Source organism: Phyllostomus discolor, chromosome 1 (genome assembly GCF_004126475.2).
Source record: "Phyllostomus discolor isolate MPI-MPIP mPhyDis1 chromosome 1, mPhyDis1.pri.v3, whole genome shotgun sequence".
Taxonomy (NCBI): Eukaryota; Metazoa; Chordata; class Mammalia; order Chiroptera; family Phyllostomidae; genus Phyllostomus; species Phyllostomus discolor.
Window position 1 is genome coordinate 201,881,493 of NC_040903.2, and position 15,020 is coordinate 201,896,512.

At 35.5% G+C, this 15,020-nt stretch overlaps 1 protein-coding gene across 1 annotated transcript in view; it reads right to left on the reverse strand.

Annotated features, from left to right (window-relative positions):
* Nucleotides 1-2,177: 2,177 nt before the first annotated feature.
* GTF2A1 (general transcription factor IIA subunit 1) overlaps nt 2,178-15,020 on the reverse strand; it is a 47,631-nt gene continuing 34,788 nt past the window's right edge. The window contains exon 9 of the mRNA XM_028505582.2: nt 2,178-6,365. Coding sequence (XP_028361383.1) covers nt 6,258-6,365 — 108 coding nt within the window. The 3' untranslated portion in view covers nt 2,178-6,257. The remainder of the gene's footprint in view (nt 6,366-15,020) is intronic.

The window sequence follows — 15,020 nt, forward strand, 5'->3', positions numbered from 1 at the left end:
ATTATTTTAAGCCAACAACTTTCAGAAAGGTGAAGTTTGAAGGTAGGTAAAGATTCAGAACATTCTTGATCCAAGAACACAAAATACATCTCAAATGTGAAAATGACAACTACAATGAAGCTTCTAGAATTGTGTTTCCACTAACAAAGTCAGCGCTCTCTATAATCGCTAGTATTAAGTCCTCTGACCCCTCATTTCAATGTGCAGATACACCATCACAGTCTGTGAACCCATCGCTGTTAAGATACAGGAAAACTCAACATAAGCAACCTGGCAAATCTAAGATCTTTTCTGTGACCATCATTCCTAACTAAAATGCATTTACTGATCAGTTACCATGTACCAAGGATTTACCAAATGCAACCTATGCATTATCTCATTATCTTCATGACAATCCTATGAAGTAGGCTGGTTTGGTAAACACACCCAAACACACACTGCTATTAATCCAGTTCTCACTGAGATTAGAACTCAGACAATCAATCTGGCGGCTCCCCCCTCTTTGTATGTATTTAACAGCTGTCACAGAGGAGGGGGAGGTTGGGGGCTGGGTGAGAAGGGTAAAGGGATTAAGCACAGAAAAATAATAAACAAAAAAAAAAAAACAAAAAAAAGGCTCATGGACACTAACTGCTTTTTAAAGACAGCAACTGTCTTATTCACCTCTGGGTCCTCCAACAGCACTAATTACAATTCCTGGCCCAGGGTAGACTGCAGAGTTGAGTTAACACACACTCTGCTCCATTTCCTCTTAACCTAAGAACTGTACTTCAGAACAGAAACTAAGGTAACCAACTACTTCTTTTTGTCTTTTCCTCCTTGGCTGGCGAGGAGGGTTGACACAAAGCCAGCTGCCTCCAGAAAGAAATAGGGCTGCCAACAATCACTAGGATTCAGGTCAGTGCAGAGTGAGGTAACCACGGCTTCAATGTCTTTTAATAACAGCATTTCAACACCTCTGTTTTTCTCCATAAACAAATAGAGAGAACCCATTGATATTTGGGAAAATCCTATAATTATTAAAAGGCTCTAATTCCACAGTTTTAGATTTGGGGAAATTCAACCTATTTTAGGCATACTATAGGAAGTATTTATTTCAGGGGCAAAAGAGCTTCGAGGCTGCTCGCTGGGTTGCATTATCCCCCCGTGCTGCTACAGCCAGATGAACTGCTTCTCTAACTCAACCTCCCAGGCTGTTTGTTTGGTTGTAACCAAACCTTTCACTGACTCTTCTTAACCAGACCACATTCTCCTTTGCTATTTTTGATCATTGAAACTTTTTTCAGTTCCACTAGTTATTTTAAATTATGCAAGTAATTAAGAATTAGTAATTTAATTGTGGCATCTGAGTGCTTAAGTGTATACCAAAAACCATTCTAAGAGCTCTACACATCTTACCTTACTCAATCCTCAAAACCATATACATTACAGATGTAAAAACTGAGGCCAAAAAGGTTAAGATTGTCAACACAGGAGCCTGTATTAAACTGCAAAATGACAAGGTTTTTTCTGGCAATAAAATATCTTTATTACAATTGCTTTAATGGTTAAAATTTGCATGTTTCCTAGATAAAGTAGTCTGTAACAGGATAAAAAATTACAAAAAAGCAAGCTTCTTAACGTTTCATCTGAATTAACTATAAAATTAAAATACTTGCTAATTATTTAATACCTTCAAAAATAACACAAAATATATTCAATATGTAATATAGACCTCAGAAATCCAATTCTCCTATTATGCAATTATTTACAAACTGAACTAAAAGATTTAGCTAACCAGAGAAATTAAAAAACAAGTATGTTCTCAAAAAATTTTATCCTAAGTAATCTATTCTTTGGAGTAGAAATACTCATTTAATACAGTATGTTAATTACATCAATTCTAGTTACACTTTGTTGGTGTCGATTTAGCCCAACTTAAAATTCCTGTGTGCCTGGGCAATACTTTTTTTTTAAAAACTATTAAGAATTCCTAACATGGTTCAATAATTCAGACTGATATCCCACCCCACTTAATTTTAAAGTACAAGAGTATAATGATACCCCCTTTTTGTTTTTGATAAATGGAACTTATTCTCATTAATAGTATATAGCATTTTCCTTTCTAAACTGCATAATTTTATTCAGTTATCTATATAACAATGTTATATATTAGTAAGCAAAGCAAGCAACATTACTTTTTTAAATAACATCTTTAATTAAAGTTTTTGCAAAGGTAAAATATTAAACTTAAAATAGGTCTTAGTACATCAAAATACTAAGTTCTCTAATTGTATTCCAAGATGGTCTTTAAAACATAATATTCCGTATATCACAGAAGAGCGATCTTGATCTGCAATTGTACAGAATGAATTATACAAACATAATAAATATATTTACGCCCTTACACATAACAGTATGTACAACAGCAGTTGACAATAGTAGCTCAGAACAGCAAAAAGGATCAGTCCCACCCCCAAATTGTAGCCCTGGAGCATACTGGACCAATTTAAGGAACCTTAACTGAAAGAGTTACTTACTAATAGCGGTAACTAACTCAATGAGCTCCTCCCTTAAAAGAGAAGGAAAGTTTCTCTTGTTCCTCAAAATAAACAAAAATATTAAGCTTGGTGTGTTCTTCCTTAAGCCATAAAAAATGGAAAATTTAGACTAAGATTTAAAAGGGAAATATAAACTTCAGAATAATTTCCATAGCATAATAGATTAAAATGCAAAACTTTTTAACATAAACCCATGAAGAAATGTATAAAGTAACTATTTTTTTAACCAATGAATTCAACGTCTGAAAGAGCTGATTCAGACAGACAGGTGGAAGACAGACAAATGAAATAAAATGAAAATGTACAAAGATGGAGCAATAAAATATAACATTGCACAAAATCTCAAAAATGTTCAAGATGAAATAATCTGAAAAAATAGGAATTTTCTAAGTGGAAGAAAACGGAGAAAATTATGTCTGTTTTCCTGCACAAGGCATATTTACCTTCTGAAAAAGAATGGTGACATTATTGCTATAAGATAATTAAAAATTACTCTTAAACAACTCTTTCCATTCCTCCATAAGAAGCAAAACCAAATCCTTGATTTTCACTATAGCAAAAGAAAATCTTTATACAAAAGCTATTATATTTTCATGTTCTTGATGTCTAAAACCAGATCTATTAGAATATGCTCTTCAAAAACACATTTTAATCACTATACACACGGCTCAAATATTGATGTATTCCGAGAAGAAAAACATCAAGGTGGCTTTGATTTTAAGATCGGCAACAATATAAACGTGATATTGTGATGGCATTTAATTAACAGAAAGAAACGTGAACATTTAAAAAATATAAAAGCCCAATATAAAGATCCCCCTCATACAACAGACATTTTACTCTAGAAACTAATTGCACATTAAGAGTTGTTTTAGCCAAACATGGCTCTCCACAGAAATTAAACGTGCTCTCAGGCATTCATATGGTATGGTTATCCCAATGACCACCAAAAAAAAGAGTAAATATACTGAAAGGCACACATTTCCACACTTGATATGTCAAGTAATTCTGTGTAAATTTTCCTCAGCACTGTTGATTAACATTAGCTTTCTTTTTAACAAAAGGTGCCATCACCATCTGTGCAAATCTAAATAAATCCTCTTCTGAGTGAAACCTTTACCTATTTTCATAAAAACAAGTCTGAACTATTTTCCCTCTTTGAATAAACATTTTCACTTTAAAATTCTGAAGTGGGAATCCCTGCCTTTTCAAAGGAATGACATGTTTACAGAATCTAAAGAAATGGTTTGTTAAATACGTTAAAAGCATGATTAAGAATTCAAGTACAATAAAAGATAAGCAAGTGGCACTCTTATAGCAAGCCACCATAATACAACTAAAACATGCTATCTGATTAAAAAGGAACACAAATGCAGTAATATATAAGAGCACAATTTGGTATGCAGTGTTGTTTGGACTGGCTTTCAGAATATTCACAGGTAAATGAAAAGCATTTGCCAAGTATACCATAATTAATATGCAATACACAGGTGCAAATACAAATAGTTATCTCCTGCTTCCAAATGACCCTAGTGAATCATTCAGAAAGCAGTGGCTTTTCATGTTTGAAAACATTATAAAAATAGGCCAGTATACAATTCTACTATGAATATGAATGTTTGCGTACATAGAGGGCCCAAACACGAGCTGAGTATATGATAATAATACACGGTCCAGTAGCCTAGGAACTACTAGATAGCCGAAAGGTTTCAATCAACACCGCAGCACTGCTACACTTTCATAGGTAGTTCAGGTCGTTGACTCTTCATTGGGCAAATACACAGCCATCAACTACACTGAAGGACAACTGAAGGACAGGATGTCTGGGATTTCAGTCCTCCTTTCTCATCTCCCAGCCTCAATCAACAACAACAAAAAAACCCTGTGTGTGCTTTGAGAGTAGTGGGGTAAACAAATGAATCTCCCCTCCAAAAAACTAAACTAACATAAAATAAAAACCGTATTACCAGTTATGGCATCTAAATAAAACCTAACTACTAGCATGCTAGAAACCACCACTTACACCCAAGTTCAGAACATAAGTTAAAGGGACCATGTTGGTATGTGGGGTGAGAAGTAGGCAAAAGAAAAAAAAAAAGAGTTAGCCTTTCTGAGAAATTTAAAGATTTGTTAAAAAAAAAGAAAAAAACAATATATAATAAGCTCACAGTTTTTCTTTGCAATGTACTTTAAAGTGTTTCTATGTTACTTCTGGAAACACAAAAACAAAAGGAAGACAAAAATGGAAGACTTAAAAAAATTGATATACAAAAGTAACTTAAACACATGTGAACTCTGTCAATATAAACCACAAAAAGAATTTGCTGTAAAAACACAGGCGAAGACAAGCGTTCCTACAGTTCTCCCAGGCAACTAGTTCGCACTGAACACAGAACTGCCATGTTGTACTTCAGAGCCCCTTAGAGGATACACAGCTATGCATTCTTAATATACATATTAAGTTTCTATTATTTTTAATATAAGTCAAATTTATATGCTTTCTTCCTGATGTGCAAACTGGAGCCCATGTCTACACTACCAATGGCCTGGAAGGACCACCAAATGAAAGAGGTAAATATGTACTTTCAGTGGCCCACCCCCTCTAGCCCCAAAATTGCCTCTCAAATTACAAAGTCGCATTTTTAAAAATTTGTTCAATTAAAATAATGGTTTTAAAATTCTTTACTAAGTAAACACAAGAAACTTTTATAATTACTAAGTTGTTTAATAAAAATCCAGGTCCTCACCACCTGCCCCACGCTTCAGTCAATGCACAGAATGTTACCTTCATGTTTGTTTGGCTTGGAGACTAAACACATATCAGCATACACTTCAGCCCAACAGGAGAAAATCTTTATCTATCTATTCATGTGTATATAATTTCAACTAGATGGTACCTCTGTGAAATGAGCCACTTTGGGGGTTCTTTTTAAAGGTATAGGACTAAAAGAAATAATTACAAATTTTCTGTAAGGAAACTGAAGGTGCCATTTTAATTATGCTCAACTCAGACAAGACCCAAGTTTAATGACTATGAAAATCTAATTAAAATTAAGTGTCCATTCCTGGGTCAAATTCTGTCTCCAAATTGTGACCACTGATTACTTCCCTTAACTCTTAAATAGATGTTTCATAAAGCAGGGAAGAAAAGAGGTATATTTTACTTAGGCAGAATAGCAAGTAAAAATAGTTAAGACCTATTATAAGAGATCTAAATTGTTTCCTTACACAAGTGAATTAAAATTCAACACCATAATTCTTACCCTTTTGTAAAAAGCTCACACGCAATTTTTACCAAATATAACCACATACAATAAGCAGTTTCATTTCAATCTATCAAAAGGGAAATTTCTTCAGTTCATTCTAACAAGTATTTTCTGATTAAAACCAAGTTGAAGGAAGGAATATAGACAAGGCTTTACATGCTAATTACCGGTGGCAGGTACCTGTATTGAAAATGGACAATTAATGGTTTTCCTACACAAAACCCCAAGCCCCCCTCCCCAACAAACCCAGGTGCTACAGTTCCATGGCTTGCCAGTTAGAAGTAGTGTCTAGGTTGTCAAGGTCTCTTTGTTCCAGTAGCTTTGCTTCTACTGCACTTTTTTCTGACATGCAGAAGTTAAGTTTTGGTTGGAGTATTGTCCCAAGTTTCAAACTGTTCACTTTAAATTTTTTAAAAGTCTCTTTTATTTATAAAAGAAAAGAACCAACTCTTCACCATTCTGCATCTCCAATGGCTTTGGAAAATATATAATCTCTTCCATTAAGATTCATAATGCCATCCTTTAGATGAAATTTCCATTTGTTTTTACTTCTGTGTATCTAAATAAACAAATAAAAAAAGAATGTAAGAGATACAATCAGACACAAAGGAAACAATGAAGACCCACTCACACACCAACTTTGTTGTACATTTCTGCATTTACCAATTTGTATTTTATTTTTTATTTCTATTGCTGACACTATTGCAGATGTCCCCCATTTGCCCCACTTTGTGCCCTGCCCCCTCCTCCCAGCCCTTACTCTGGCCATTCCTTCTGGCCATCAGCACACTCTTGTCTGTGTTCGTAAGTTATACACATACATGTTGTTTGGCTAATCTTTTCATCTTCTTCCATCCAGCACCCCCTTTCCAAACCCTCTGACAGCTGTCATTCTGTTTCATCAACACTGTCGCAAAAGATTTCCTTCCTTTTTACAGCTGCATAGTATTCCACTGTGTGCATGTACCACCACTTGTTTTAGATGAGCACCACTCATCTACTGATGTACGTATCTGGGCTGTTTCTAGATCTTTGCTATTGACAATAACGCTGCTACACACATAGTGCATATATTCTTTCAAATTGGTGTTCCAGGATTCTTAGTATATATTCTCGGAAGTGGGATCACTGGGTCACAACATAGCTTCATTTTTTAATTTTCTGAGGAAACTCCATACTGTTTTCCACAGTGGCTGTGCCAGTCTGCACTGCACCAACGGTGCACTGAAGTTACCTTTTCTCCACATCCCCGCCAGCACTTTTTTTTTTAAATCATCTCCCACAGATGTTCATTGATTTTAGAGGAGGAGGAAGGAGGGGGTAAGGGCGGCAGGGGGAGAGTAACATCAATCAGTTTCCTCCCATACATGCCTGGGCCCTAACCAGGAAGCGAACTGGCAACCTTTTGGTGCATATGACAATCCAAATAACTAAGCTGTTGTCTGTTGATTTATTGACGGTAGCCATTTTGGAAGGTGTGAGGTGATATATCCCATTGTAGTTTTAATCTGCACCTCTCTAATCATTAGTGATGTTGAGAATTCTTTCATACATCGTTTGGCCAACTGTATTTTCCTATATGGAAAAGTGTCTATTCAGGTCCTTGACCCACTTTCTAACTGGACCGTTTGCCTTACTGGTACTAAGTTCACATAGTGGGTTCCCTTTTCATTTTGTTGATGGTTTCTTTTCCTGTGCACAAGCTTTTTAGTTTGATATTGTGCTATTTATGATCTCCTTTGTTTCCCTTGCCCTATAAGACATGTCAGCAAAAATACTGCTCTAAGAGATGTCTGAGATTTCACTGCCTATGCTTTCTTGCAGGATTTTTATGGTTTCACAATTTACATTTAAGTCTTTCATCCATTTTGAGTTTATTCCTGTATATGGTATAGTTGGTGGTTTCATTTTTCTCTTGCATGTAACTGCCCAATTTTAAGTTTACTGAATACACTGTATTTACCCCATTGTTACATTCCTGCCTCCTCTGTCAAATATTAATTTACCATATAGGCATGAGTTTATTTCTGGGCTCTCTGCTCTACTCCAGTTATCTATATACTTGTTCTCATGCCAGTACCAGGCTGTTTTGATTACAGTGGCCTTGAAGTACAGTTTGATATCAGGTATTGTGAACCACCAACTTTGTTCTTCTCTTTCAAGATTGCTGAGGATATTTGGGGTCTTTTTGTTTCCACATACATTTTTGGACTATTTGTTCTATATTTATCCTATTAAAATACCAACATGCATTGATATTTTAATAGGAATTGTGTTGAATCTATAGACTACCTTCAATAGTATGGACACTTTCATGATGTTAAATTTTTCCAATCCATGAACACGGTATATACACTTCCACTTATTTTTATCTCCCACAATTTCTTTCTTCAATGTCCTACAGTTTTCTGAGTGTATGTCTTTTACACCTCCTTGGCTAAATTTATTTGTAGTTACCTTCGTTTTTGTCACAATAGTAAATGGGATTGCTTTCTTGGTTTCTCTGAGAGCTCACTGTTCGTGTTCATAAATTTTTTAAGAATATTTTATTGATTATACTATTACAGTTGTCCCATTTTTCTCTCCCCTTTCATTCCCCTGTGCCCTGCACCCCCATTCCCACCAGCATTTCCCCCACACCTTAGTTCATGTCCATGGGACATACATGTAAGTTCTTTGGCTTCTCCATTTCCTGTACTCTTATAATCTCTCCCTATTTTGTGCCTACCAGTTATGCTTTTTATTCCCTGTACCTTTTTACTCCAACCTCCCCACACCCCCTACCTACTGATAACCCTCTATGTAATCTCTATTTCTGTGATTCTGTCCCTGTTCTAGTTGTTTGCTTAGTCTGTTTTGGGGTTTAGTTGTTGACAGTTGTGAGACTGTTGTCATTTTAATATTCAGTTTTTATTTTTTCTTAGATATGTCCCTTTAACATTTCATATAAGAAGAGTTTGGTGATGATGAACTCCTTTAACTTGACCTTATTTGGGAAGCGCTTTACCTGCCCTTCCGTTCTAAAGGATAGCTTTGCTGGGTAGAGTAATCTTGGATGTAGATCCTTGCCTTTTATGACTTTAAATACTTCTTTCCAGTTCCTTCTTGCCTGTAAGGTTTTTTTTTTTTTTTTTTTTTTGAGAAATCAGCTGATAGTCATGGGCGCTCCTTTGTAGGTAACTGTTTAATTTCCTTTTGCTGCTTTTAAGATTCTCTCATCTTTAATCTTAGGTAATATAACCATGATGTGCCTTGGTATATGCTTCCTTGGGTCCAATTTCTTTGGGTCTCTCTGAGCTTCCTGGACTTTCTTGAAGCCTTATATCCTTATATCCTTTGCCAGATTGGGGAAGTTTTTCTTCCTTATTTGTTCAAATAAGTTTTTGATTTCTCGCTCTTCCTCTTCTCCTTCTGGCACCCCCATGATTCGGATGTTGGAATGTTTCAAGTTGTCCTGGAGGTTCCTAAGCCTCTCCTCATTTTTTCGAACTCTTGTCTCTTCACTCTGTTCTGGTTGAATGTTTACTTCTTCTTTCTGCTCGAAATTGTCAATTTGAGTCCGTTTCCTTCCTGTCATTATTGATTCCCTGTATATTTTTCTTTATTTCACTTTTCATAGCCTTCACTTCTTCCTCTATTTTGTGACCATACTCAACCATTTCTGTGAGCATCCTAATTTCCACTGTTTTGAACTCTGCATTTATTGGTTAGCTATCTCTTCATTGCTTAGTTTGTTTTTCTGGAACTTTGATCTGTTCTTTCATTTGGGCCACATTTGTCTTGGTGCTCCTGTTACACTGTAAGGGGCAGAGCCTTCAATATTCAGCAGGGAGGGGCAACCCACGTTGCTGCACTGTGGCACTATGTGTGGGAGAGGACTCAGAGAGGGAACAATGCTGTTCTCAGCTGCCTTACAGTCACTCCCCCTGCTAGCCACAAGTAAACTGGGCCCTTCTGGTGCTGATTCCTGGGTGTGTGGGTCTGTGTACATTCTAGGACCCTGTGGGTCTCTCCAATGAACTCTCCTGTGAGGCTGGGAGTGTCTCCCACTGCCATAACATCTACAGGTTTTTACAGCCAGAGGTTTTGAAGCTTTAGTTTCCCACACCGAAACTCTGAGTTGTATGGTCTTCTTGCTCCCCAGTTGTCCCTCCCAGTCTGCCAGCCACCACCATGCCACACACCCTGTCTGCTCGTCTTCACCCCTCCTATGGGTCTGGGTGAATGTTTCTTCTTTAACTCTTTGATTGTCGGACCTCCATATACAGTTCGATTTTCTAGCAGTTCTGGTTGTTTTTTTGTCTTTAAATTGGTTGTTGTCCTTCTTTTGGTTCTGTGAGGAGGCACAGTGTGTCTGTCCACACCTCCATCTTGGCAGGAAGTCTCTTTTTCTTTTTAACTAAGATAAAACTAAGAATGTTACATTGACATGTTAATGTAACACCTAACATTGATGCACTGTAACATTAACTCATTACATTAGTTAAAATACATGTGATGTAATATGTTACATTAATGTAATGTCACACTGACATGTAACATTCTATTAATTTCAGGTGTACAACATGACTCAATATTTTTATATACTGAGAAATAATCACAATAAGTCTAGTTAACATTCATCACTACACAGTTACAACTTTTTTTCTTGTGATGAGAACTTTTAAGATCTACTGTTAGCAACTTTCAAATATACAGCATAATATTAACTTTAGTCATGATGTTGTATATTATATCCCTTGGCTTATAACTGGAAGTTTGTATCTTTAACCACCTTCACCCATCCCCCACCACTTGCCTCTGGCAATCATCAACCTGTCCTCCATACTATGAGTTTAATTTGTTTTAGATGCCACATATGAGAGAGATCAATGGTGTCTGTCTCTCTTACTTCAGTTAGCATGATACCCTCAAAGCCCATCCATGCAGTCACAAATGGCAAAATTTCATTTTTTTATGGCTGAATAGTATTCCATTTAATATATAGGGTCCAGAAGAGGTATGGCTTGCTTGAGTGTGGTTCGTAGGGTAATAGTATGGGTGTAATAATTTATAGTTTTAATCTGAACATTTCACTTAGAATGTCATATGGTGTGCTTAGGTGCTATATTGTTATGTCACCAAATTACATGCTTATAATTTTGTAATAAAAGAGTTTGCAATAAAAAGGTGCCATTATTTATGCTGGACCCTGTATATGGCGTGTGTGTGTGTGTAAAATAACACTGTTTCTTTATCCATTCCCACATTGATGCACACTTAGGTTACTTTCTGGACTATCATAAATAATGCTGCAGTGAACGTGGGGTTCTATATCCTTTCCAGTGTTTCATTTCCTTTGAATAAATACTCGTAAGTGGAATTGTGCAATATATGTGGTAGTTCTATTTTCAGTTTTCTGAGGAACCTCCATACTGTTTACTGTAGTAGCTGTAAACAGTCCTACCAACCATGCACAAGGGTTCCCTTTCCTCCACATCCTTTCAAACACTTCTTGCTTCTTTTCACCAAATTGATAACAGCTATTCTAACATGTAATATTACTGAGGTAATGCTCACTATGGTTTTGATTTGTATTTCCCTGATAATTAGTCATGTTGAACAGCTTTTTGTATACAGGTTGGCCATTTGTATTTTGTGTATCTTCTTTGAAAATCTGCTTATTGAGATCTTCTGCCCATTTCCAAAATCAGACTGTTTTTTGCTGTTGAATTGTATGAGTTCTTTATATATTTTGGATATTAATCCCTTATCATCTATGGTTTTTAATATTTCTTCCATTCAGTAGGTTGCCTTTTCACTTTGTTGACTGTTTCCTTCACTGTGCAGAAGCTTCTTAGTGTGAAATAGTCCTAACTTGATGAATCTTTTGGCTTTTGTTGTCTATGCTTCTGATGTCAAATTAAAAAAAAAAAAAAATGAGACCAGTGTTCAAGAGCTTACCACCTATGTGTTCTTCCAGGAATTTTACAGCCTCAGGTCTTAACAGTCAAGTCTTCTTTCATTTTGAATTGATTTTTGTGCATAGTGTGACAGTGGTCCAGGTTTCCCAATACCATTTACTGAAGAAATTGTTGTTTACCCATTGTGTATCCTTGGCTCTTTTGTCCTAACATATATGCATGGGTTTATTTCTGGGCTGTCTTTTCTATAATATTGATCTATGTGTCTGTTTACATGGCAATATCATACAGTTTTGATTACTCTGTGTAACATGATTTAAAATCAGGGAGTGTGATGAGAGCAGCTTTGTTGTCCTTTCTCAAGATTGCTTTGGCTGAAGGGTCCTTTGTGGTTCACACAAATTTCAGGTTTGTTTTTTCTATATGTATGAAAAAATGTCACTAAAATTTTAGTAGGAACTGCACTGAACAGTGTGGACTTAGTAACAATATTAATTTTTCCAATCCATAAGCATAAAGTATCTTATTTATTTGTGTCTTCAATTTCTTTCACGAAGTCTTTATAGGTTTGGTGTACAGGTCTTTTATCTCCTTGGTTGAATTTACTCCTTGGTATATTCTTTTTGACGCTATTGTAAATGGGGTTGTTTTCCTAATTCTTTATAACAGTTCATTATTAATGTATAAAAATGTAACCAATTTTTTATTTTGATTTTGTGTCCTGCAACTTTACTAAATTTCATAGGTCTAACAGTATTGTGTGGAGTTTTTAGGGTATTCTATACATGTCATCTGCTAATAGCAACAGTTTTTTTATCTCTTCCTTTCTAATCTGCGTAAGTTTTCTTCTTTCTTGACTAACTGCTTTTGGCTCAGACTTTCCAATGTTATACTGAAAGAAGTGGTGACAGTGGGCATCTGCGTCTTGTTCCTAATCTTAACAGAAAAGCTTTCCGTTGTAGGCTTGTCTTATATGCTCTTTATTTTTAAAGTTGAGGTACCTCTGGACCAACTCTCTAGAGTTTTTATCATAAAGGGACATTGAATTTTGTCAAATGCTTTTTCTGCATCTGTTGAGATAATCATATGCCTTTTTCCCTTCCTTTGTTAATGTGTTGTATTACTTTGATTTATTTGAGAATACTGAACCATCCTTGTATCCCTGAAATAACTCCCACTAAGAGGTATATGATCCTGTTAGTGCATTGCTGAATTCAGTTTGCCAATATCTTATTCAGAATTTTTGAATCTCTGTTCACAAGGGATTTTGGCATGTAACTTTCTTTTCCTGTGGTGTCCTTGTCTAGTTTTATTAAATACGTTTTGACGTATTCCCTTCCATTCTATTATTTTTGGAAGACTTTCAGAAAAATTGGTATTAATTCCACTTTAGATGTTTGGTAGAATTCACCACTGAAGCTGTCTGAACCTAGACTTTTGTTTATTGGGAAGTTCCTAATTACTGGTTCAATCTCCTTTAGGATATCAGTCTGTTCAGATTTTCTATTTCATGATTCAGTTTTCAAAGGCTTTATGTTTCTAGATATTTAATCCATTTCTTCTAGGTTGCCCAATATGTTGGCATGTAATTGTTCACAGTAGTTGCTTATGATCCTTTGTATTTTTGTGTTATCAGTTGTAATTATCTCCTTTCTGGTTTTATTTGATTCCTCTCTCTTCTCTTGGTGAACCACTGGAAGGTTAATCAAGTTATCTTTTCAAGGAACAAGCTCTTAGTTTTATTAATCCTTTCTATTGTCTTTTAATCTCCATTTCATTTATTTCTGCTCTGATCTTTATTATTTCCTTCCATTAACTGGGCTTTATTTGTTCCTCTTTCTAGTTAGTTCCTGGAGATGTAAAGTTAGTTTGAGATCTTTCTTATTTTTTAATGTAGGCATTTATCTTTATGAACTTCTCTCTTAAATTTGCTTTTGCTGCATCCATAACTTTTAGTGTATTTTCATTTGTCAAGGTATTTTTTTTATTGCTGTTCAGATTTCTTCACTGACCCCTTGGTTGTTTGTTCAGTAGCATATTCTTTAATCTCCAAATACTTGTGAATTTTGCAGTTTTCTTCTTGTAACAGATTGCTAATTTTACACCACTGTGGTTGGACATACTGGTTTTTAAATAAAGTTTAATTTAATCTAAAGCAAACAAACTATTCACTCACTAGGTTAATTTAAAAAAATAAATAACCTATAGTATTTTTTTACAACACTTAGTGTTTATATTAAAGCAGTTAGTAGTCTTTTTCTGTAAAATATCTCTACCAGGTTGTATATACATGTGTTCTTTTTTCACAGGAAATTTTATACTGGCAAATACTTAAAACAGGAACACCCCTTATTCTCCCTGATGCTTCTAGATTAGTTTTACCTTTGCTATAAAAATTCCTTTCATGCCTATACCATTCGCTTAACCTTAGGCTTTTCTTCATTCTCTTATCTACTTGTCCCCCAGGACACCACCTTTCTTCAGTATTGGCATTTTATTTACAACCATTTCCTTCCTCTTCCTCACAAATAACAACAACTGCCACAGGCTTGACCCTTCTAAATACCACACCTTCATGGTATCAGTATTCATACTAAATATCAGTATTTTAAACTGCTATTTACTTTATCTCTAATTCTACTTTGTCATCAGCACACCTGGCAACTGTTTTCTCCAAGGCCACCAATAATCTTCTAGTTTCCACATAACAGACTCCTGTCATCTGATTTGTTGCAATAACCATCTGATTTTTATGCCTTCACGCTCCCCTTCCTTCCAATCATCTTATAAACATTGCTGTAAGAAGCACAATTCTAACCAATCACCTCTTCTTGACTATTTCTATTTCTAAATGACCAGGAAATAACTCACCTTTCCAAGGTTACTTCCTACTTTCACGTTACTCAAGGGCTGTTACTTCAAAGGAAGTATCATGCCTTGCTCCCACTTTTACGTTCAATTCTTAGTTCAAGATCCATCTCAAAATACTGTGTTCTCCATAAAGTTTTCCCTAATCTCATCAGCTGAAAGTACTCTTTCCTACTCATTAATTCCCAATGGCATTCCCCAAGACATTTCTAGTATTATTTCTAAAGTATATGCAAGTATGTACTGACTTCTTCTAACAAAATAAAACTCCTTTACAGTTTAGTTTTCAAGACTTAAATACATGGCAGTTTTTAACAAATACAACTGAAGGCATGCTAATCATCCCTTCACTCAATGTACATTTCAAAAACTATATACCTCCTACAGTTAAGACAAAGAAGGGCGGAGTTCAAACTGGACCAGGCCCTGGGCACTCCTAGCTT